The sequence below is a fragment of the Tubulanus polymorphus genome, chromosome 1 (genome assembly GCF_964204645.1).
Source record: "Tubulanus polymorphus chromosome 1, tnTubPoly1.2, whole genome shotgun sequence".
Taxonomy (NCBI): Eukaryota; Metazoa; Nemertea; class Palaeonemertea; order Tubulaniformes; family Tubulanidae; genus Tubulanus; species Tubulanus polymorphus.
Window position 1 is genome coordinate 1,282,377 of NC_134025.1, and position 25,584 is coordinate 1,307,960.

The 25,584-nt window shown below is 37.2% G+C and overlaps 1 protein-coding gene and 1 non-coding gene across 2 annotated transcripts; both read right to left on the bottom strand.

Moving 5' to 3' along the window:
• Positions 1-1,772: 1,772 nt before the first annotated feature.
• LOC141906907 (uncharacterized) lies at positions 1,773-18,999 on the bottom strand. The gene is made up of 10 exons (XM_074796385.1): positions 18,936-18,999; positions 12,962-13,080; positions 10,690-10,845; positions 9,640-9,777; positions 8,958-9,122; positions 7,391-7,534; positions 7,157-7,303; positions 6,904-7,053; positions 3,635-3,785; positions 1,773-3,020 (listed from the first exon to the last, which is right to left on the bottom strand). Exons 2-9 carry the CDS (start codon positions 13,077-13,079, stop codon positions 3,655-3,657), a joined length of 1,149 nt encoding a protein of 382 aa, XP_074652486.1. The 5' UTR covers position 13,080; positions 18,936-18,999; the 3' UTR covers positions 1,773-3,020; positions 3,635-3,654.
• A 4,094-nt stretch (positions 19,000-23,093) lies between these two features.
• Trnan-guu (transfer RNA asparagine (anticodon GUU)) lies at positions 23,094-23,167 on the bottom strand. Its single transcript has one exon. It is a non-coding gene; the product is annotated as a tRNA-Asn (tRNA).
• Positions 23,168-25,584: the final 2,417 nt, after the last annotated feature.

A 25,584-nucleotide genomic window follows, 5' to 3' on the forward strand; every position in this document is an offset into this window, starting at 1 on the left:
TTGATTCAGAGTTAACTCATTGAAAATGAACTAATTCTAACTCAGAGTTAACACTAACTCAGAACTGTGGAACTGGATCCAGTAATACTATCTCAGCCTCCTGGTTATTTCGAACAAACTCTTTATTCTGGATACGCAAATTAAGGTAACATTAGGAAATTATATGATGTTAACATAGGTAATGTTCGACTGACTGTTGTGACAAAATGGTCCCATGAAACGTGAATTTGTATTTTCGAGATAAAACCTAATTTCCGTGCAAAAGAAAATCGCGCAATAGTGCAGAAAATTTTCGGGATATTTTGTTTGAATTTTCACTTCAAACAAAACATTTCGTCGCTTTTGGAGGATTGTAGGATTTTCTTAGTAGTATTGAATCTAATCACTTATTGTATGATTACAGCGCAGCGATGCAGTCAGAGCCTGAACCGAAAATCGTGATGACCCGGAGCAGTCCTGAACCCGAACCCGAATCAACACCCGAGTCACAAACCAATACGAGCGATTTACCAATCTCCGAACCCGAATATATACCTCATTCGGAACCGATTCCTGAATGGTCATTCGCTAAACAGCAATACGGATCTCTATGGGAATTTCACGTATATTTCGTAGGCGTCGTTTTCACATGTATCGCTATAGTCTCTTTACTAAACGTGGTATATTTAGTTTGCGCATCGAAACATAACAGTAAGAGATATTACATCACTATTGGAATTATGATCTTTATTCTCAGTTTTCTTCGAGCTATTTATTTTTACGTCGATGCTTACAATACTAGAGGTAGTTTTCCACCAGTTTGCGCCTATCTGGTCATGAACGTAGCCGCTCCGTGTTTATCGTGTACATTTTATTTAGTATTCGGCGCCTTATCCAGAATTATCGGACCCAGTCTCGTGAAACCGACTATTTTCAGCAGAAAGTACATTATCCTGACGATAGTAATATTATTCGGGATATCGATAATTACCGATGTTATAACTGGGTTAACAGTGAATTTCCAGATATTGGCTATCGCTTGCGAAGCGTTCTTCACGGTCTGGGCTTTCGTATTCTCGATAGCGTACATTTATCTGTTCGTAAGAATCGATAGACTACAAGTGAAAAGAAATCTGATGGCAAAAATTGTTTCGTCGCCACGAGGAGAAAATCTATCAAAATCGAGTTTATTCACACAGGCGCCAGTCGTTGATGGATTGGTGAATTTCACGGTATTTCTATCAGTGATTTTCATCATGTTCGGTTGTGTTCATGTTTATGGTATATACTGTTCCGTCGTTGTTCTCTACGGAATTCTACCCAAACCCTGGCCGTGGTGGGCTTACAGTTTTATTCTCAGACTGATCGAAATGGAATTATGTTCGTGTATTTTATACATATCGACTGTAGAATTGCGCTCTCGTATTTTCGTAAAGATGGCGCACGCGCCACATTCAGACGATGCCGCGAACAGAGTCTAATTCTTAGAATCATCCTTACTTACCAGGGTTTGTGTTGTTGGTCTGAGATGGTCAGCTGGAGAAACCCTGGCAAGCGAGGATACGTAAGCGTAGATCGTTGAATCCATTTATTTGGATAATGTATATTTTTTGTACAGTTTCATATTAAAAATGTTCCTCGTAAAATAAAGATTTTGATTCATTTAACAAACGCCGAACGGGTTTCTTTTTGGTACTTGATTTTTGAAGAATGAAATTAATTTCAGTCCAGTTTTTGATTTTAAGACGCATGATTGAACGGACAAAACAAAATGAAAATCGAAGAAAATTAAGTGTAGAATACAAAACAATTTATTATTATCCCAAATGAATATGCACACACAATACACGTATACGTTTATGCGAGTCCTTTATGAGTCCCACTTCATTTCCCAATATCTGAACACGTGAAATTGAAGTTTAGAAAATGATTTACCCAGACAATGTTGATGCAATTGATATAGATACATATACAATAATGACGCTGTCTCTGTTTGTTCCACACTTTCCATTTCATGAAATAATCTCCCCACAACATAAATGTACTTCTTCATTTGAAAATGATTACAATACACACAATAGCGATACAGTTTAATACACAGTGATTTCACTATATTTTATGTAGATGATTTATATTTACAGAGAGTGAAATAAATCGGAAACAATCTTGAAAGAGTTAGTAATGATTCGGAAAGGAAGACTTGAAGCTTTCATCGCAGATGATAAGAAAAGATGGTTGCGTTGCTATCGCTGCAGATAGTGAGTTACAACTGGAGCCAGGTGGAATACAGATTACCTTTATATGAACTACAGTTTGAAGAATATCGTTAAGAAGTTATTAAATAAGACTGTTTGTTATATCATCGAGTCTATGGTTATATCAGGGAACTCTTAACCGACTGCGTAACTAACTGAATAGAACGTCATATTACTTTTGAACAGCATATCAACACACGATTATTCAAATTAGTCACAACCCACGTCATCATCAAACACGTCTTCAGAGAGAGGAACACAATTCATTAAATGATAAACGTACATTACAAAATTATGACCAACTAGTAATAATTGAATCTATTGTATTTACTTCAGAGTTGAGGACCTTAAATATCTGTGACCTGATTCATCACAAAAGCGTTTAGACCTTTTATGGCGCATTTACAGATACATTATACGTTATATAAATCACTTATAGCATTAGTTTTCTGTCGCTGGGGTCAATAATTAATTCGTCCTTGCTATATATATATATATATCCCCATATATATGTGATACGTTCTTTACTAAGGGAAAAATGGAAAAGGTATATAGTAGATAGAGTGTTACAATTAGTACTCGACGGTATAAACATCCAGTAAACGTCTATATTTCATAGAAAATGTTTGTTTTTTTTGATCGAAATTCTCGAATCATATTGAACGATTTAAAACGTTAGGAATTATTATGATGATCGTCGATGTTGAATGCAGTTTTTATCGTGATAAATGGTACACACACTCGTAGAAAGATCTATCGCCAACTTTTTTTTCAATTCTAAACATCCTGAAAAGAGATGAAAGCATCGATAATAGACATTGATAATGTAAATGTTTATGCAACTATTCAAATTGAGAGAATGATTGGAATTCACTGATGCTCCTCGCATACAGTTGAAATGCCAGATAGCAGATATTTTTGACGCAGTAATAACCTTTACAATAATGCTTTTATACATTTATGCGTTATTCAATGGTGAGTCGAGTCGTTATTCTGTGTGAGTCGATGTTCACTACGTCATCAATATTGGCGTTTCAAAATAACAATTACATTTGAGAATTTTGGCGTTTATTTGTAATTAAACATATTTCATGACTATTTTATTCTATTTTTGATAAATTTCGACAATTACTTTTGAGAGGATGGTCACTAGGTCATCTATATATCAGGGCTAGACTGGTTGTCGGTAAATTCAATTGAATTATGTGAATCGCTCATTGTTTCTCAACCAATACGGCATTTGTATATAACGAATTAGATAGTTTTGAAGGCAGCGAATGTGAGTAACAGGTAGATTTGAGAGAGGCTGGAGGTGTCAGTGAATCCCAATACAGATATACTGAATTTGACTTCATTACTGTCAGTTACAATAAATCATAACTAACACTATAATTACCCACCATTGAATCAATTAACGAATCTAACAAGGTTTTGTTTTTGAAGCTCTGCGCTCACATTTAACATCAGATCCGGATAGTACTTCACGTGTATTCGTTCTTACACCGTTTTGACAGTCTCCGAATCCGGTCCAGTTACCGTACGTACACTGCACTGAAAAACAATCATAGAAATAGCATTTTAAGCGACTGATTTGATATATAAACTGAAGACAATCCCACAATTAGAACAGTTTTGGAGAATTGAGTCGAAACGTCACTACTCTCTTAAGCCTAACGCACACAACGCCAGGGAATCGAGACAGAAACATGTTCTCGAGCGCTTTTCCCTGTGTCGGTTTCGGGGAACATCGTTTCTGAAATCAAGTATGTTGGATTTCGTGTTCCTGTGTTTCCGTGCATCGTGCATGTTGGGCTTTGAAATGAACTGGCGATAAAGACGTCGAAGTTTCATAGTGCGATAGATTTATCCGTTAATACGTGCTTAAAAAGGAAATGGAACGAGATCAATGATTGAAATGTTTTATTCGGCCATCCATGAAAATATGAAACATCACGAAATATATAGCAAAACAGCTATTGATCAATGTAAGAGATTGATTCAAGCTGAACCCACTGTCACACTAGAAATCCCTTAAGAAAAGTGTCGAAATTGTGATGTTCAGTTACCGCAATATCGTTGTCAGTGGTCACGATGCCGTTAACACCCGACAGTATGAGTCAACTTATTAATAATTCATCCCGTCGTCTCTTCTAATTTTGGCCTCGGTCTACACGATAGAAATTTCACAATCATAGACTCTCGTAAATTAATCAAATACATGAATAAAATATTCGTAGTGACAAGTGTAACGATGTGATACGTCCTTGGACGAGAATCGAGTCCTAGCGACTGAGAGTCATCTATCACAACCAAACTGTAGCTATGATTGTCATGAAGCTGTCTCACGTTCATACATCATTTCCGGATGTTAGTCACACACAGGGAATCCTTGAAACTGTGCGTGGCCGTCACGTGTCTGACGAATCACACCTTACCCGGCCTGTTATACCACTGTACCACATACCACCTGTTATACCATGAGTCACATACCACAGCTGCTCCTACACACAGTACCGTACCACGAACCATTATCACGTTCTGCCATGCACTCCTGTGTTATACCATGTTGGACCTCCACCAAGAACCTTAGTGTCTGATGTTACCACATGTTGAGTACACTATGATCGTAGAGATCAGTGTGGATTCAACCACTTTCAGGACTGGGTGAAGTTGTACCAGGTCCTTTGTTGTTTTATACAGCATTGTCCTCATGTCCCTGTCATACCAATCAGTACCATACCATGTACCACACCACTGTGCCCATATTAGGTATCATACCACGTACCCATTCCCCATCGTGATACCACCTGTTGCCATATCAGGTGCGACTATTCTCTGTTTGTTCTGCTCAGACCCTTCCGTTGTGGGTTTTATACTCTTCTTCAAAGACCATAAGATCATTATGACGAATGTACGAAACCAGTTTGATCACGGGTTTCTCATCTCTCTACTTCTAGTTTCAGTCGATGGCTGTATTTTGTAAATCACACGCGACCGCTGTTATAATTCAACCGCTTCAGGCGATTCACGCTGTAGTGAATTTGACGGGTTTTACTCGTCGTCGATTCTCGAATGCTTTGATGCTGAAGGACTTCCATCAGATCTCCGGAAACATCGAGGTTCACGGACGGAGATAACTACCGAAAATAGCCCCGGGACGAAGACAGATATAATAGCATATTCACATAGCTGTAATTACTACAGCAATCCTGATGTAATAATGGAAGCTAACTATACTAGACTACACTGTAATAGACCCCAGTATCTGATAGACATACACCATACCCTCTCGTCGCCAACAAAGTCTCATGGGACTTATAAGAAGATTGGCAAGAGATCTGTTTCTGGAGAAGACAGCTGCGTTCATGCAGAAATCATCACGGAAACCGAAGAACAAAGGGTTCTTCATTAATACACACCTCTTCAGAATCAGAGTCAGAGTCAGGTACTTGGTCCCAGTATGCTAACAGTCAGCGACAACATTCTCAAACCACATCATTCCTTCGAGTAATCAGACTGAAGATTGGTCCAAGCCCATTCCATTGTAAAAGCTTACCACCGACGATAAACAAAGCTCTTCAAACTGATAAGGATAACCGACGAGAATTCATTGATTACATGAAACCACAATTTACAAATTCATATCGTGTCTACGCGTACAGTCTTCATGCAGCAAATGTGAAAGAGACCGTCAGACGACCTAAATACTGGCTTCAAAATAACTATCCGTCTTTCTGAAACCAATATTCGAATCACTTGTCTCTGAGAAATCCTGTTACAGGATGCAATCATTCGCCGGAAAAAAAACATTTCAACGGAATCCAATACACAAACATTGGCTTACTGGCAATGAAATCGTAGCCGTTACCAAGGCAGCACTTAGTGAACACATATCGAACTTCAAGAATGTGAGAACCTCCACGCTAAATATTCTTCTCAGAAATGACATACGTTGAAAGTAATTATCATAATATCGCGTGTGGCTTATTTTACAAGAGTGGGTTATTTTACAAGAGTGGGTTATTTTACAAGAGTGGGTTATTTTACAAGAGTGGATTATTTTACAGTGTTTTCTGTAAGATGAGTCAAGTAGGAATGAATACAAGCTGCAGTCAGTGAGAGATATTGTCTGTCTGTCTGTCTGTCCACCCACCTGTTGATGGCTGCTAAGCCGAAACGTTTATGATATAATAAACATACAAATAAATAACATTTTATCATTTTGTTTGGTTTCTTATTATAACATTTTAATCAATTCTTCATCTATTCATCCAGATAGATATAATTAATATTGAAATGATTCCCTATTGTGGACACACAGTTCCAATTTACAGTTATTCCATGAAATACTTAAAGACGTCTAATACGAAAGACATGTATGAAAGACTACTATTACTTAAGTTGTTTGGAAGAAATCGTCACCTTTCATGTCTTGAGCTGACCATGGAGTGCTGGGAGAGGGTCAATATCACGGATGGGTTGGGAGAGGGAATTCTACATGATTGGTACAATGTCCAAATGACTGGCAGTGAATACCAGAGTCCATTGACTTGAAGTGGAAGTGTTTGGACTGGTCTGTTAACTGTTAACAGGCTAGAGAGGTAAGAGGGTGCCAGGTTATGGAGATATTTCGAACACAAGCAAGTCAAGTTAAAGTCTGTTCACCTACCTTTTGTTTTACACGATTTAACATCTACTTGTGAAGGAGGGCAGCTCTTTCCGCCTGATATTAGTCGCCGAGTTCTCGACTGTTCGTTAGTGTCCGTGTTACATTCCCCAAATTGTACTCTTTTCTGGTAAACGCAATGCATTTTCTTAACTGCAAAAATTCCATAGAATTCCATTGATTTATAGAACTTAAAAGTTTTATGATTCGAAAAAGAAATAATGGGAATTATATAGTACGGATAGTAGATTTTTACCTTTCTTATTCGCGCGACAAGGTTTCGTGTCGGTTCGAGTTAGTGGACAAGTGTCGTCACCGGCTATCTTCTGACGGATTCGCGTTTTCTGATTGGTTTCAGAATCACAATCTCCGAATTGTACTTTCTTCTCATATTTACAGCCACCTGAAAATACATTGAAACCTCTTATTCCATGGATATTTTACAGATTTGAGCATATATCTATGACTGATTATTATGTGTTTTTCTTACCGTCATCCTTGGCTTTACAAGGTTTGACGTCAGTAATGGTTGGTGGACAGCTTTCCCCTCCCGCTATTTTCTGTCGAACACGACTTTTCTCGTTCGTTGCTGGATCACAATCACCAAACTTTACTTTCTTTTTATATTTGCAACCTATGAAACAAATGGACAAAGACCGATTGATTGTAGAATACCAAATAAGATCTTGTGAACCTTGGAACCAGTTACAAGATCTGGACCCAGTTTGACAATCATCAGTTAAAGTTTGACCCTAGAATTATTTCTGATGTTTTAATCGTAACCATATTAACCACGAACTGAGCAAATGAACTAGGGGACTTAGAGTCGAATAATTAAAAATGAACGAATCTAACACTGTTGAACTGTCAGGATACCCATGGGTAGGTAGGTCCCTGCGATGCTAAAATCATGAGGCATTTCAAACAGTTCCCGACATAGCCGTGTGTCCTTATAGGATAGATTTGGTTCAGTTAAATTTTCAAATCTGGTACACGACATAGCAAATCTAGAAGAGAGACTAAATGTGCATGACTGTGGCTCAGTGGCTGATGTAGAAACTGCCGCCCGCGACGTATAACTATTTTACGAATTATCTTGTACTTTCGTCGGAAACTTATAACAGGCAGAGAAAGAGAGATGAATTCTCCGAGGAATGAATTGAAGCGTGGTGTAAGTCGTTATTAGTGTCTAATAAGATTAACAGAAGAACCGATAGTATCTCGCTATATATAAACGGTACTATCTTGTCTTACACTAACATCCTACACAAGTACGAATCAACTTGCTATTGAGATATATTAGCGAATAGGTAATCTCCTTCTTTGCAGAATCAGAATTAGTTTCAGAATTTCAGGATTTCTGACGCGTCGTTTTGTTACTGTCCAGTTTTCGATTTGTAGGATTTGAAACTCCATAAAGACCACGCGTTTATTAATAGTCAATATAGTTGGGACCTACGCCTAACATAGACAGGGGCACATCGGGTCTATCTAATACCTATCTGGATTGATAATCTATCTTATTGGATGGGTTCCCATTTCATATTATATCTGAATTTCCAAGTACTTTGCGCTCGAGACCCTCTTAAACGAGATAATCAATTTCCTAACAATCGACTCGCAAACGAAGACGTTTGGTTTTATTAAGAAGATTAGAACTGAACCATCAGTCAACCGAAAGAGGATTGCTTTTATTGATCTCGATGCAGATGGTTTCAATATTAATCAGGCGTAAGTGTTTTAATTAAACTACTTAACCTGAAGCCGTTATTGATTAAAACAGCGGCGAAAGACGCTTTCGTAAAAAGCATGTTGATATTCGTCAAGAGCGCGAATAGTCGACAATGAAGCATTGATTGGAGTCTTGTAAAAACGGGAACAATATATGATAAAAAATTCACTGATTTCCTGCGCGTTCGGTTCATATACAGTGAACGACTGTATCAGGAGAAACTGACTGTATGATTAACCCTAATATTAGTGTTAATTACAGCAAATGACAAATCGAATCAGTAACACATTTCACACTGAAAGCGAGGTTATTTCAGTATACCTACCATCTGTATTGCTATCGACATTGTTACTGCATTTCTTTGTTAGGTTTTTGAACTGTGGACATCCGTCAGTCGGTCGAACTAACGGTATCACTTTAGTTTTCATATTGGTCACAGTGTCGCACGCGCTCCATTCAGCGTTCACTTTGTTATATTTACATTTTATGCCTAGAGAAGATTTTCAAAAGATCGTTAAGAATAGAAAGATTTTCCACAGTTACGAGTGAGAATTTAACGCGAGAACAGGATTTACCAGTAAGGCTAACTGATTTTATTACATATCACTAGATTTAGCCACTAGTGCATATAGGCTTCATCTAGGTAACTGAGTTACCAGCGACGGTCGCCTCGCGATCGCTAATGAAATCAGTCAACCTACCAACACAGTACTACCTGTTTTCAGGTTAACACGGTTCCTCTACAACTCTTCTCGTCATGTCGAGTTAGAATTTAGATTTCATGTCAGAGTCTGGATTCAAGGTAATCCCTGTTGTATCTGACGGACTGTTGGTCCGGATCACTCGACTTTATTGGGATCCGATATACTGTATCTGCAGGGCCAGTTAATACTAAATGTTGTCTTGTATCTCTGGGGTAAAGTATTGGATAGTTAACCGCAATAAACTGATACAGATCATCGTATATATCCGAAATGAATTTAATATGTTGAACATTCTAGACTTACGGCATTTTTTGGTGAGGGTATGCGTCTGAGGGCATTGCTGCTGGTTTCCAGACACGAGGTTCTTCGTTCCAGTTTTCGACTTTGAAACAGGATCGCAATTTCCCCAAGTCGGTTTGCTGTATTTGCATTTTGTCCCGTCTATGAAATAGATACAGATGAAATAATGAATTCAGTGTTGTTTATCGCTGTCCATTAGAATTTGTAGAGGACATTTTGCGGGATTAAGATGGAATAACGAGTGAATTTGTGGTTGTTATTGAAAGTCATTTTAGAAGCTTTAACGGATCTGGCGATAGATCTGAAGCAACTGGAACGATGATATACATCAAAGCGTTAAAACGCATTTAGAATTTTTATTGAAATGTTCATGACGTCTTTTAAACCTGAGAGCGAAGTAGATACGTCATTGATTATTCCGGCAGGGAATCCGCAATGAATTATTAAGCGTGGTTAGAGTTAGATATAAGCGGTGAATGTCACGTCAAGTACAGATAACAATCTTAGAGAGGGTTTAAGGGTGAGGGCTATTGTGTATTCCCGGGTGAACTCGACATCACTGATACTGACAATCTCTATGTATCAGATACATATTGACGTAAGGTTTAGACAGGAGTTCGATAGGAGATGATTTGATACACGATTCCAATACGAATCAGATTCTCTTCTCACCGGACGCGTCTGAGTTTGAATGGTATTACATAATATAAAGATAATTCATACACGAACTTCAAAATTATATGATAATTATGAGGCTTATCATTAGGCCCTAAATTCAGCTTAGATGTTCAGAGCGTTTTACAGATGATACAATACATCTTTTAAAAGCATTTAAGATGCTTCCTGGTTGGATTGAAAGCCATATTTCGGCTTTGAACCCGGAGAGCGAACCATAAAGACCAACAAAGAAGAAAAGGCTTTGATAATTAAGAAGAAAATGAAATGGGACAGTAATGTTCTGATGTAATGAAGGATGGCTGAATGTGGATAATGAGAGAATAATTTCCGAGTTAATAGAAGTATGAAATTTGATTTTATCAGGTCTTTACTTACCTTCACATTTAACTTTACATGGTCTGATGCCGGATTTCTTTAGACATTTTCTGTTATTACTGGGGGTACAGGTTATATTTCTGCTGCCCAGTCCACACGCCTGACCTTGTGGAAGCACGCACTCACTTTTTACTGAACACTCACATTTTTGACGGCCTGAAATAGCCAGAAATAACCTTCAAATAAGTGGATGTTCTCTCGGCAAATATATTCATCTTGTCGACTAATAACTGGTCTGATTCTACTTCATTCGATTCCAGTTGACATATATTCGATCATGATCATGAGAGATGATGCTTTTGGAATAATGACACGAAGCTTTTCATCTGAAGTAAAAATCTTTCTCGTGGTTTTATTGTGTTAGTAAAGACATTCTCTATGTTTTATGGTATTAGTATCGACAAACATATATCACCAAATCTCAACAGTTTGTCTCCTTTTATCTCTCTCCTTGTATCTACCCCTTCTATCTGGGTTTCTAACAGTCCCCTCCTATCTGCCCCTCATTCTGTCCCCTTCTATTTCTCCCCTTCTAACTGTCCCATTCTATCTCTCTCCTTGTAATATTTCCTATCCTCCTCACTCACCCTGCATCTCAGTGTACCTTAGTGTATCCCTCTGTATATCAATGTATCTAAATTGTATCTCAGTATATCCCCTGCATCCCGATCCCCTGTATCTCACAATGTAATCCCCACTGTATCCCTGCTGTATCTCGCTGTTTCTCCATGTAGATCTATCTCTCTGTACGTGTTTATTCGTATCATGATATTCATTTTTTCTTCTATATAAAGACAACACACGATACTGAATCACTGAGTCTTAATCCGGTGTTTTTGTTTGCGGGCACAAGCAGTTCAGTATTTTGTCTGTTAGACTAATTCTCATGCGTGTAGATCAGACTCTGCAGCGCCGCCATTTAATAATCTCTCAGTAAGTAAAAAGATTGAAAAGATACGCGTAACTTCTAATCCTCCGCTATAACACAAACCTGATTTACTGAGCCTCAGCTGTTTGTAAAATTTCCCCAGGGTAACTTAAGAAGATACAGTGTTAAAACCACATCATATCGACTGGCCAACCAATTGCTGTTTGGTTTCGTCAATGAGTTGATCGAATGTTTCAAATGGCCCCAACGGTCTGAAAGTTCTGTCTGTATCGGATACAGTATTATTACCCTATAAGCGGTAATAAACCACCAGACCATATGCGTACTGCAGCATGAGGCTTCTACTGTCACTTGCCAAACGCAGAAATTGTCCCCTCATAAACGTTGTTTATTTTGGGAGGGATTTTGTTTTTATAGCTTTCAGTTTATAGCCGTTGCAGAATATCCATCTCGTTTCCACTTAAACAGCGCGGCAAATTACATTTTCATATTTCAGTGAATTCACAGTGAAGCAATCATTATTCAATAGAGAGCATGATTACAACTCGAGATTCACGCGTCAATTCCCTCTCTCTCCCCCTCTCTTCCCTCTCTCTTCCCTTTCTCTCTTCCGTCTCTCTCTCCCCTCTCTCCCCTCTCTCTCCTCTCTCTCTTCCCTCTCTCTCTCCCCTCTCTCTCCCCCTCTCTTCCCTCTCTCTCTCTCTCTCTCCCACTCCCTCTCCCTCTCTCCCCTCTCTCTCCTCTCTCTCTCTCTCCCCCTCTCTTCCCTCTCTCTCTCTCTCCCCTCTCTCTCCCCTCTCTCTCCTCTCTCTCTTTCCTCTCTCTCTCTCCCCTCTCTCCCCTCTCTCTCCGCTCTCTACACGCGGTTCACGACTCGTCGCTGTGGCTACAATCCCTACTATTACAACCAAAAATTCATTCACGTGGCAGAAATTTGAACAATATTTATGTACGATATTGATGAAGGATTCGTGATGGCGCGCGTTCCGACAATTTATCACTTATTTCAATAGAAATTCTAAGTAATACTCGCATCGCACTTAAGTCGGGATCATCATTATTTTGACGACTTACACTTACTTGAAATAGAAATATAAATTGAGGTTAAAAAGACACGAATTCACTGAAGTGACCACTTATCCAACTGATCGCTTACAATTAGTTCAATGAATTAGAAAAACGAATTGGGATTCAAAACTTGAGAGAAGACTTCGGTAATATTTCGACAACTAATCAAAATCACAACTTATATTTAATAAAAAAGAGTTGGAAATACAAATTGGGACGAAAAAATAGTGACAACAAGCAATTTGAGTTTGACTGCACTATAACAGTCTCGCCTTTCAGTAATAGGTTTTTTTATTGCGAAAATATCGCACCGACCTGCGCCATTATTCTTCCTGCGTCTTGCGGCTGCACCTCCTCTTTGATCGCGACCTGCGATCGCGGAGCTAACAACCACTAAAAGCACCAACAACAACGATATGCGAAGCTTCGTCATCCTGCAAAAATAATAAATACCTGAGTACATCATAATCAAAGACGGAATGAAATATTCAATTTATACGCGTTTTGTTATAAATTCTCCAGGGTTTCTTCAATTTCTCAGAAGTTCGGTAGAGAAATCATCCAGGGACGCGTACATCACCAGATATATCTTTAATGTCAGAATGATCGGTACTTTAGACGTTGCCAGAATAATTAAGTCTTATAATAACATATTTTTGTAAAGTATTTTCATCAGAAGGTAAATATTTCAATGGTTGCAATACGACAAACGGATATAACAGGCTCGGGTAGAACGAATGAAAAATATCGATATGTTTTTATTTTCTGCTGGATTCACATGACATAGATGAGAATTAAGAAGCACTCAAGCTATAGCAGAACAGAACGACTACCGCACTATATATTCCTGCGTATTTTCTACTGATTTTCATTAACCCAGAATCTAACACCAGAACTCCGCCACACTCTGGCCGAGTATAAACCGATATTAATGAGTTTCCGCACGTAGGAAATTCTACATTATTACATACTGCTAATTTACTAATACGATTTCTTTATAATGAACAATCATAATTGAGGGAATTCTATGAGGGCACTTTTTCTATTTGAGAGTGTATTAGGTCGTTCAATACTCATTGACTGCAACAGTCTGTATTTGAATAAGCAAAGATGGCTGAGGAATGTCGATGGATTGGCGAAGATCTAAACATTCTGGCATGGACTGTTACATGTTCCCATATAATAATATGATACAGGGTTCTATTATGGTTTGGTGCAAGGTTCAACAGTTTGATATATGGTATAGATTTGGTACAGATTCATGTGGTTTGGTACAGGATACAGTTTGATATATGGTATAGATTTGGTACAGATTCATGTGGTTTGGTACAGGATACAGTTTGATATATGGTATAGATTTGGTACAGATTCATGTGGTTTGGTACAGGATACAGTTTGATATATGGTATAGATTTGGTACAGATTCATGTGGTTTGGTACAGGATACAGTTTGATATATGGTATAGATTTGGTACAGATTCATGTGGTTTGGTACAGGATACAGTTTGATATATGGTATAGATTTGGTACAGATTCATGTGGTTTGGTGCAGGATACAGTTTGATAAATGGTATAGATTTGGTACAGATTCATGTGGTTTGGTACAGGATACAGTTTGATATATGGTATAGATTTGGTACAGATTCATGTGGTTTGGTGCAGGATACAGTTTGATATATGGTATAGATTTGGTACAGATTCATGTGGTTTGGTGCAGGATACAGTTTGATATATGGTATAGATTTGGTACAGATTCATGTGGTTTGGTACAGGATACAGTTTGATATATGGTATAGATTTGGTACAGATTCATGTGGTTTGGTGCAGGATTCCATGATTACCACAGGATTCAATGATCTTAGTACAAATTCGCCATGGTTTTACGATTTTGGCAAGTTCCCTATTTTTTGGGGATTTTACTGATACGGAACAGATTTTGCACCGGACAAGAATATAGAAAGACTCGAATAAACCAGAAAGATAATTTTACGCTATTGCTGACATGAATCAGGGTGGATCTATGAAATAGCAATTCTATATTCGCCGTGTACGATGACCATAAATCGTGTGTCTATCTGTACGAACCATCAAACTCACTTAGTCACCAGTTCATAATCAATATATATTGAATCCTATGCATTGATTAAAGATACTTATCTCATTAATATCAAAATGTCGTTTGTACGACGGCTAGGTTTATGAAGTTCACTCTCAATAGCTCATCACTCATAGTACATAGCGATATTAGTCCGTCTATAAAATACCACAGCATCCAATCAAATCGAATTTGTCTGACTAATTATCTCAACGGCGTATCGGGCCTGTTGCTACAGCTAGTGTCGGCTAGCTACTGACGAAACCGAATTAACGGATTTGCTACCAAAGATTAGTCAGACAGGCTTTACTGGTAACTAACATCGTTATACATGTATTCACAAAGCCTAAATCAACAGTTAGGTCTTTTCTAGCAGAAATGAATAGAATCCCACAATTATATGCGGCATCTATTCCGACTATTTCCACAATCTCGATAACTAAGCCGTAAATATAGTGATATTATTGATGAAAGCGATCTTATTTATACAGTTCCTAGTTAAAACTTGACCCATGAGTTAAAAAATTGAGTCATTTTGTAAGTAAGAACTGTGGAACCGGGTCCTGCATCCTGTTGATCAGTCTTTTTACATTGTAAGAAAAAAGTTAATCCCTGCTGCCGGGTCTAAGTTGGTTATTAACGTTTTTAAAATATAACTAAACCGAGAATTTTAGTAAGTTGGTTAAACGGTTTATCATATGTAAACTCGTCTGGGGTGGTTTGCCTCTATGTTTACAACAAGCTCTGCTCTTCTGCTCTTCCCTGTTCTCTCTCTCTCTCTCTCTCTCTCTCTCTCTCTCTCTCCTCTCTCTCTCTCTCTCTCTCTCTCTCTCTCTCTCTCTCTCTCTCTCTCTCTCTCTCTCTCTCTCTCTCTCTCTCTCTCTCTCTCTCTCTCTCTCTCTCTCTCTCTCTCTCTCTCTCTCTCTCTCTCTCTCTCTCTCTCTCTCTCTCTCTCTCTCTCCCTCCCTCCCTCCCTCCCTCCCTCCCTCCCTCCCTCCCTCTCTCTCTCTCTCTCCCTCCCTCCCTCCCTCCCTCCCTCCCTCTCTCTCTCTCTCCCTCCCTCTCTCTCTCTCTCTCCCTCTCTCGGCTCAGCGGTCGCCATGGCGGTGAAAGATGATAATGTTTTTTATACGACATCCTGTGTGATTGAGGAGCACACATTTCCAGCTTGAAGAGTGCTTTTATTACAACTGTGACAGGAATGTGAAGAATGGTCAACTGACTGTTATGTTATATTTGATGGATCAGACTTCTCGCGTATACTGCTGTACATAGTGCACTGGGGTCCGTCGTATTATATAGAACTCTGGAGTCTGATCACAAAATGATTATGAAGAAAAACCTGCAATCATGAAGGAGTACAAAGAGAGAAGTGATGTTTCGAATCGATGATTATTTTTAATAACAGTTTCAAAAACATTTTTAAAATGGCTCGTCACAAAATTGAGTCGAAACGACACTACTCTCTTAGTTTCGAAAATGGCTCATAGAATTCAGTGTAAACGTCACTACTCTCTCAGTCTTTCTTTATAATTGTGGGTTTTCTTCAATTGAACTAGAGACAGTCACTCGTTTCCTAATGGGAGTCCGGAATATAGTATCTTTTATATCTTCAATCTCTGATATCTAGCTTTTAAACTTGTTTAAATTCTTCTTCAAATTTGTAAATAGTGTAAAATGAAAAAATTCTATTCAGACATTACTTTTTCTCTGCGTCAAATGAACAATGATAAAATTCTACCTCAAAAGGTCTTACTCGAGAAATTGATTCAACACTCGGGGATTTCGCTGAAATAAACTCTTTTTCTATAGTTACAGGAAGCAATGAACAACTTGAATAAATATTATCGTAATATATATATGCAGAAAAACTATACGAAAAATAACAGAAATCCAGGGTTGACCTGAAAGTCTAACGCGATAACACACGCGAAGAGGTTCCTGTAACGTTGAAGTATCCATACTTCAGATTTCAACTTATAAAGGTAAATATTCTCTTGACCTTTTCCAACAAGTATTCTACATCAGGCGAAGAGTTATTTGAACCCCCTCGCGTCTGGTTTTGCTAATTTGCATAATTTGAGTTGGAAGAGGAAATAGTTTCAGTGAATAAGAGCAGAATTTCTAGTAAACCATGAATCTACAAGTGACTAAGGAGCACATGAGTTAGTCTAGCCCATTAAAAGCTCAGAGCACGCCTACTCTCTCTATCTCTCTATCGTTCTCTTTCTCTTTCTCTATCATAATTCTATAGATTTTAGCGGAAACGATCCATTAATCTACACATAGTAAACAATAAATACATTAGTCACTTCATGCATTAAAAGGCCATTTTATGGATAAAGCTATTATGGATCATCCGATTATTTTGCAATATTTTCTCGTTTAAAAGGTTTATTCGGAGCGACCATATAGAATCGAAGAGGGTTCTTTCATATATTGTTCATTGTCAATTTTCCATTCCTGGATCCAGTCGCACAGTGTTGTGAGTTTTAAGGTCGATTATGAATTGAAATCACTTAATTTTCAATTTCACTCTGGACTCATATTTAAATAAGAACTGCGAACTGGATCATTGGTTTTATCAGAAAAGACCTACTTCATTAATTTGATGAACTCATCAACTCATGTGTCTGTAAAAGTTCACACCGATCGATATTCAAAAATGTAAATATAATTGATTTTGGAAATATGCACTGGACCGCTGCACTCTCAAAGCCACAAATGAAATGCAAAAGTGTACATTATTTGGATATATGCCATCATAAGCCACTGGTCGAACACCTTTCCTGTGAAACCTAGCCACTAAAACCGAGAACCGAGTTTCACGTAATTTTGAATAAAGCCTGATAATAAATACACTTATTATGTCCATCAATACTGTGGCTTACGTCATAAGTACTGGTAGTCACGCCGGACACCTACAGAGAAAATTGCACCTATTTTGTGAATCCAATACCCGCAGTGACGGAAAGTGGTCAACCGTTTAGAATTGCCTGTCAATTAATAATCAGTATATAAGTAGATGTGGAATAGCCCGTGCTGTCAGGCGTGGAGAATAGATAATGCGATTCACACCCACAAACTTGAAATACAAACTTGAAAGATTAGAAATGAAATTTAGTTATCAAGAATCAAAATCAAATATGAAAAGACACGATATTTCGGATACTCTTTTGAGAATATCGTCACGTTTTCTCATCTATAACCATCGATACTTTGAACACGCCCGATCGAGTTCCTAGCAGTCATGTGATACCTAAATTGCATATGTTATTCTAAGAATATTCTGAGAAAAAAAAAACTATTCTAAGAAGAACATTTTTGTAGACAAACTCTACGTACCTGGACACTAGGGCTTCCGGTTTGTATCTTTTTAGATCCAACGCGCATAATACACGTGAATTAAATAGGAAATAGCGCGAGCTTTGTGGAGTATAGAAATCTGATTGATATGCCTAAGGCATGAATCACTAACAAATAACTTCCGAAAATTCCCTCGTTTCCCATTCAAAGACGGAAAAAACATTGCTTTGTAAACCACGAAAATCCGTTCTTATTTATGTCCAGGGCTCAGAACGATTACAATGAAACTGGCGACCTTTAGTTTAGTAGTGAATTGTTGGAAGGAGAGTGTGTCAAAAATTGCTATCGGACCCGGGTTATACAGGACAGACAGGATAGAAACCTCCAGGGCTCAGTAACCGGTTCTGAGACAGAAACCTGACATTTCTAAGAATCCAAATCTTATACCATCACAGTGTCGTGAGTTAGAGTTAGTTGCGAACCCAATAATGGTTTCTGAGATGAATTCACAACTGCGTAAACGAGTCCCGATTCTCGTTTAGAAATGCACCATTAAAACCATTAAAAAAAATATGATAAACAACTTATCAAAATATTTTCATTAGAAATACCAGTGTCATAACGTGAATATTTCTATACATACAGTTTTTTTTCTAAATTCATCATTATTCGAAGCCAGACAAATAACGTTCGTGTGGTGAATTCAAACAGATTATACCAATGTAGTTAGGCTCGGTATAAATAGAACCACCGTCGGTCGTAATTGGATGTTGAAGTCAACCAATAAATCAAATATATAATTCTATATTCTTATAATAATGAATGATGTGAAAAGAAACTGAAATAGAAATGTTGAATAATTTTAAGTTAAATATCATGAGAACGAACCTTAATTAATGCGGTATATCCTTCATTCGCAGAGGTGATGAATAAACTGCCTCCGCATCCAATGACTAGCAGTCGATATATATATTAGCCGTAGCTGTGAGCAAATGCTGCAGGTTCGAATCCCATAAATCCGTCTTATTGTTATTATCGCATTCATTTATATTAAATACACTGATAGCTGAATTGAAATATCGTATGATTTGAAAGACTTTGATTTAATAACGTTTAACTAAATTTTGATTTTTGTGTATAAGAAAAATCTCAAAAATAACGACTGTACTACAATATACACAGCTAGGCAAACTAGGCTTTCATTGGAAATTCGCTATTGATTGAACCCCTTAATAAGATACAGCTCAACAGTTTTTCTCGATCTCGGTGCTTCACCGCTGGAGAAATGATCTACCAAATGAAATGCGAAATATTGAATCTGTTACATTAACGATTCCATCCAGAGAAGCTTTTTGTTCATCGATTTTCAAATGTTTTTCAAATATCTTATAATGTGAGAAGATATTTTTAGTAATAAATGTTATTATTATTATTGTTACGATAGATTGTGGCTAGGATGATAGTTAAATAAGAAATGGTCATTAAGTTCCCAATTGGCCTCTATTTGATAAGATAAATAATGCTATAATCATGTGAAAGATCACAGATGTTTGTTGAACGTAGGGACGCACGACACAGCAGTCACGTACAGCGAGGTTTATATAATTAATACTTATATATATATGAATATTTCAATATCGCCTTCTTCAAAAATAAATCATTTGAAATCTACAGTCGTTTATAAGGAGAGGAATACTAATTGGAAAATGTCTGGTTTATTGGGATATATTAATTTCATTGCAGGAGTGTGAAATATGAAGGTATTTATGATATTCGTGGTTTTATTGGTTGTGGCTGAAAATGCGATCATTCCTGCGCCTACTGAGAACATACCGGCGCCAACATTCAGTAAGTCATACCCCGGTCTCAGTGAACTAATGAAGAAAAATTCTCCGATATGAAGTAAAACCAATATCAAGGATTTTCGTTTGAAATGCTATGAGCCACTTTCAAAAACGGATTTATTTTCTGAATATCAGTTATGTGATGATTTTCTTCTTTGTTTGAATTAGACAGTCACGTGTCTATGGAATCAACTAAGTGTTAGTAATGTAAAATCCCGCAATGAAATAAAGAATAAAGTCTGGAAATATTTTTTTGTGCTAATAGGTTATTTCAACATTTCGATTATATCCGAAAAGTTATTTTCAGCAATCAGTATTGTTAATAGCTCAAAGAAACATTTTGTTCATTAGTTTTTTCATTTTCATTTGAAGACATGACCGTATTATCGTTTCAACTCGGGACACAGGGTGCTTCATCAATGTTTATCAAATTTAATTTTTTGAGATATCAACAAAATGTTATCCACTAATCGTCTAGTTTCAATTTCAAACATTGAATTCTATCTCTGTGTTTTAGATCACAAATTCATCGGAGGTGTTTTACACCCCACGTCAGTGATGGGAAAGCGATCTTCGATTTTCGAAAAGATAAAACAAAGAAAGTAAGTGAAATATTTTCGAATTGATATCAACGTTTCTTTTTGAGCTGAATCTCTGAGAACAGTCAAATTGTGTGATCAACTTTTCCAACACAGCGCCCCAAAATAGTGTATGGAACAAGCTTCCGGTCAGTATGCGTGCCATTTCATCTAGTGATGAATTTAGGAAGCTTTTTAAATGAGTAACTGTGTCAAAATATTCGGTGATTCAAATTTCAAAATATACATAAATATAAAGATGCTATGACAAACAAATAGTCGTGTTGATCGCATTAGAATCTTGATCATTTATTTATGTATTTTCAGATGCCACGAATGATATATTGAGACAAAGGAAGCGGCGCTTCACATTGACGAATAGGGGAAAGAGTAACAAACAAAAAAAATGATTACGGCAAATAAAATATTTATTCGTGAACACGTTTTACTTTCAATAACTCGTGTCGTCACGTATAGCTCCATTAGCAACCGATACAACCGGCTCCACGCTAGCCGATTTGCAAATCAGCATTTCTGGTGTGAACGAGCATTTTATACATTTCTGATAAATAATCCTACGATATCGTTTCAAAACGCATATAAAATGACGTAGAACGCGAATGTATCAGCTACAGAGCCCCTTTATACTACTGGTACTGGTACTAGTAATTTGACTCAAACTTTACCGACAACTAACTAGCCCTACAGTTATACAGTTCTGAATCAAGATCTAACTCACAGAGTTAACTCCAATTCGCAACTGTGGAACTAGAGATTCTGGTGAACTGTATCCCTGGACCCGGTTCCACAACAACTTACAGATCTGACTCCAAGCAATGATATTGATTTGGATTTGACATTGAAATGAACTGATTTTAACTCAATAACTTAGCCTACACCGTAAAACCGGGTCTTGGCTGTTAAGATAAGATTTTAAAGCTGTTTCGGAGACATATGTAGTTTGAGTTCGAGACATTTCGAAGTGAAATTCGTTGGATCAAAACAATCCACTTGAATCGAGAAGTTTTAACAATGATCTTGAATCTATTTTCGCTGAGATGATGATGTGTTTACAACAGGTAATTTGTGTTGATTTCCTGTCGGTACTAATGATAACAGTCGTCCGTTTATAAGATCCCGCGTACACGACCGTCATCATCATCTCCCTCTCTTTCCTAATTGCCAGTTTGTCATAAAAAATTTATCAGATTTTACTTTCATCAGCGTAATATCCATTCATAAACAAACATCAATAAACTCGCGCGGACTAATGACATCGTTTATAGGAGAAAAAACCGAATGATATCCTATAACAGCCGATAATATCACAACTGATGAATTATTCTATAGATCTCGCTGTATTTGTTATTTTGAAATTAATTCTGGGCAAGATGGAATTTGTCGATTTTGTGTTCGCACTCGTTGCACGGCGCTGAAACGAGTTGCGGCCATCGCGTGAACAGTGGAAACTAATACACGACTCGAGCGACAACTAATTCCGCTATTAGAACAGAACGAGAGGTTGACAACAGGGATTTGATCACTCGGTCACATGAATTATTTTTCAACGGTTACAATGATTCGGTTTTTACTCGTGTTGTTTTTCGGAGCTTGTTTCGCATCAGGTAGGATATTAGTTTTTCCCGACTTAAATCCTTACGGTTGCAAAGTAATTTTTTTTCTAAAATATTCTAACACGGGGAACCCCTCTTGCGGCCTTCAGCGTGGCTACTTAATCCACGATTCTTATTTTCGGCTCCCACCTAGATCCACCCTTGACATTTTCCTCATTTTTTCACTCACTTCAACAACGTGATAAATGTCATCATAATTGTTATCATAGTCTTATCTTTATTCTGTAGTCATGTCTTTATCTCATAATCAAATCGAGTTTTATAGCGATACTTATATCTTTATTTTGAAGTCACAATCGACATTATGGTAAAAAAATATGGCGATATCATATCATGGACATGAAAAGAACCTTGTTTTGTATATTCATTAATGTTACCGTTAGGAAGAGTATTGAAATATTTACAGACAAAGTTTTGTTCAAACTATTATCGCTTTATTGTTGTCTTACTTTTCCGTGCATCTCACGTGGAAAATTGCGAACACATGATCGACAATGAAAATGATGTACGCTGATTGCACATTTCAATTTGTGAATGCAAAATGCGTAAACAAAGGTTACCCTAACGGTTCTGAAGGGATGTTATTGAACGCACCCACGGGAAACCGTTGCTGCGTGAATTCCAATATCGCCACTAATTCTTATTTTATACTAGAAGGCATTTTTTACGAATTTGCGCTCGGGTTTGGAATTAATTTCTAAAAGCATTCGAATATAGTAAAGATTTTAGTATGTTCTGCTTGGATGACTCAGGGAGTGATAAACTACTGTTATAAAAAACGGTTCTGTAGACACGGAGGAGTGAATGAAAGCAACATTCTGTTGCTGGTTATTTGAAAAAAAAATAAATACTACAGTTTGTTGGTGTAGCTTGGCCATCGTATTGTGTAGATTTGAAGTCTCCCTTGAGTTGAACCTTTCATTTAACAACTCATTAAAATAAGTTTGAGTCTCAAAACTTCGTGTCATCATGTATTGACAAAAAGGACCTCGTCCCTGGGTGGGCTTGAACCACCAACCTTTCGGTTAACAGCCGAACGCGCTGTCCGATTGCGCCACAGAGACAGTTGACAACAACCGGTCACCGAATTGGAACGGTCGTCAATTTTCACCATGTTCAAAATTATGATTTAAAGTAAAGTGTACAAGATGCAGAATACAAAATACGGTAAATTAGACTTGGGGATGTCTGTAAAAACTACGAAATAGATTGTATAAAACGGGTCCCTCAAAAACAGAACAAAGTGAAGAAGAAAAAAAGATAAATGTAAAAACACATTTATTTTTTATAACATGTTTCAAACACGCTGCGCCATTTCTATGGAAATTCGATTTCAAATCATTTGATACAATGGAAATAAAGTTCACCCTTCAGGTTTTGCGGAGAGAATCTTAATTTTACAGTGCACACAATTACTTGAACTTCAAGAATTTTCTGCACTTGCTTTTTCCGATTATTGTACCACTATACCGAATTCCTGTAATAATATTATTCGCGATAATAATATATAGGTTTTTCGGTGGAATGGCTTTTAGTTAATCAAACCGCTTATGAAGGTTTCATGACTACTTCACCTCCATATATAATACATATTGACAGCTACATTCAATTGACGCAGTTATTCTTCGCCTGAACTTTACAATAAACGAACAGTTTCCTAATGAAGTGTTGGGTAATATTGTTTTTATGGGTTGCGTGCGATTTGATATCCACCAATATTCCGTATTTTTATTTACACGCAATATCGCTACTGCTGCTGCTGCTGCTGCTGCTGTAAGTGTAACTGTACGCGACGTGTCCAGTTAGAATGGTTTATAGATTTAATACCATAAAAGTACCTGCTCTCTCCCTCTCTCTCCAATCAATGGAAAATACGACATAGAATAAATGGAAAGGGCAAGAAAAGCCTGTTATAAGAAACAAATCCAATTATACGACTCTTTACGAATATACTTCAGATATTCTAATTATCCAGTTAACAATGGATCCTTGATGAATGTTCATTAAAATTTTGTTTGAATTCGTGTAAATATTTTATGCAGTTGAACAGTAATTCATTAATTCATTAATTTTGTCGTACATATGAAAGACGAATTCTTCAAGTTTGAAATTTCGCATTCAATGTTTGTTACGCACTAGGTTCTCATGCACTAATTAGAATGAATTCGTGTTTTTTAATAACGTTGTTTATATATTTTGAAACGATACAATGTGAACTTGTGCGGATATTTTATCGCCACTGATTTGAATGTAACGATAAATCAAATCTTAACCTAACAATAATGTAGTAGTAATGGTATAATTCACGCGATTGCTCTTACAATGAAACCACTATATAATGTATACATATCATACGGTTGCGCTTATTCGATCAGAAAATAATTCATATGTTGCTACGAACTTTATTGATAACTGATAGAAACATATTTCTTTCGTAAACGTTGTAACGGCGATATAAAACCTCTGACAAAAAGATTTTAAAAAAATAATAAAAATGAAAAAATAGAATAAAAATAGTCAAAAGTGTTTCCAGGAGCTATTAGTTTCAACGTTTCGGTTGAGTCATAACGGGAAAAAGTCGAAACGTTGAAAGAAACTACTACCAGGTCGAGAAAAAAATTTTCATTTCTATTGTGGGATTTTGCATTATGTATCAACTGATCGATGTTGACAAAATGGCGGTGCGTCGTACAGCGAGAGAAGTACTTCTAATAGAGGAAACCAAGGCAGGAGTGATGACCAATGTAGTCCTACCCCATATCCAGTTTAATGCATAATCACTTACAAAACGTGTAATTCTATTACTTTTAGATTTTCTGTCAAAACTAGATGTTGATTGTGACGGGAATGACAATTTGAACAGTACTTTATTGCCCGGATGGAATTTGACGTCTTGTCAAGCACAGTGTTCATTACACACACATTGTTCGTGCGTCAAGTGGGAAAATACTAGTCAGAATTGTGTTCTATATTTCGAACCATGTTCTGTAATCAATTCTTCAATGGCGACTGTTTTCCTCCTGAAGAAAGGTAAAGTATTACAAGTTCTCTCAGAAAATACAGCACTCAGTCACACAGTTATCGGTTAAGATTGACACAAGAGTTACAATTAGTTCATTTCCAATGTTTTGACTTAAGAGTCAATTCTAGCCGACTACTGTGAAACTGACTGGGTTACTGAGTTAAAACTTCAGTTCGAGTTCATTCGCAATGAGTTAATTCTGAGTCTGGACTCAGAATTCACGGAAGTGGGTCCTACGTATTTCAGGATTAATTCTATTATTCACATTTTTTTCATATTTTCAAATACAGATATCGAACAATATAGACTAGTCGAAGCGATTTGTGAAAGCGGAAGCGGAAGTGACGTCACGATTCTAGATTACGTCACCAATCGTAAATGCGCGGCGATTTGCGACGAAAGCGCCATCTGCCGGTCGTTTGTGTACAACCTGACAGCGATGCGTTGCTATTTAAAAAA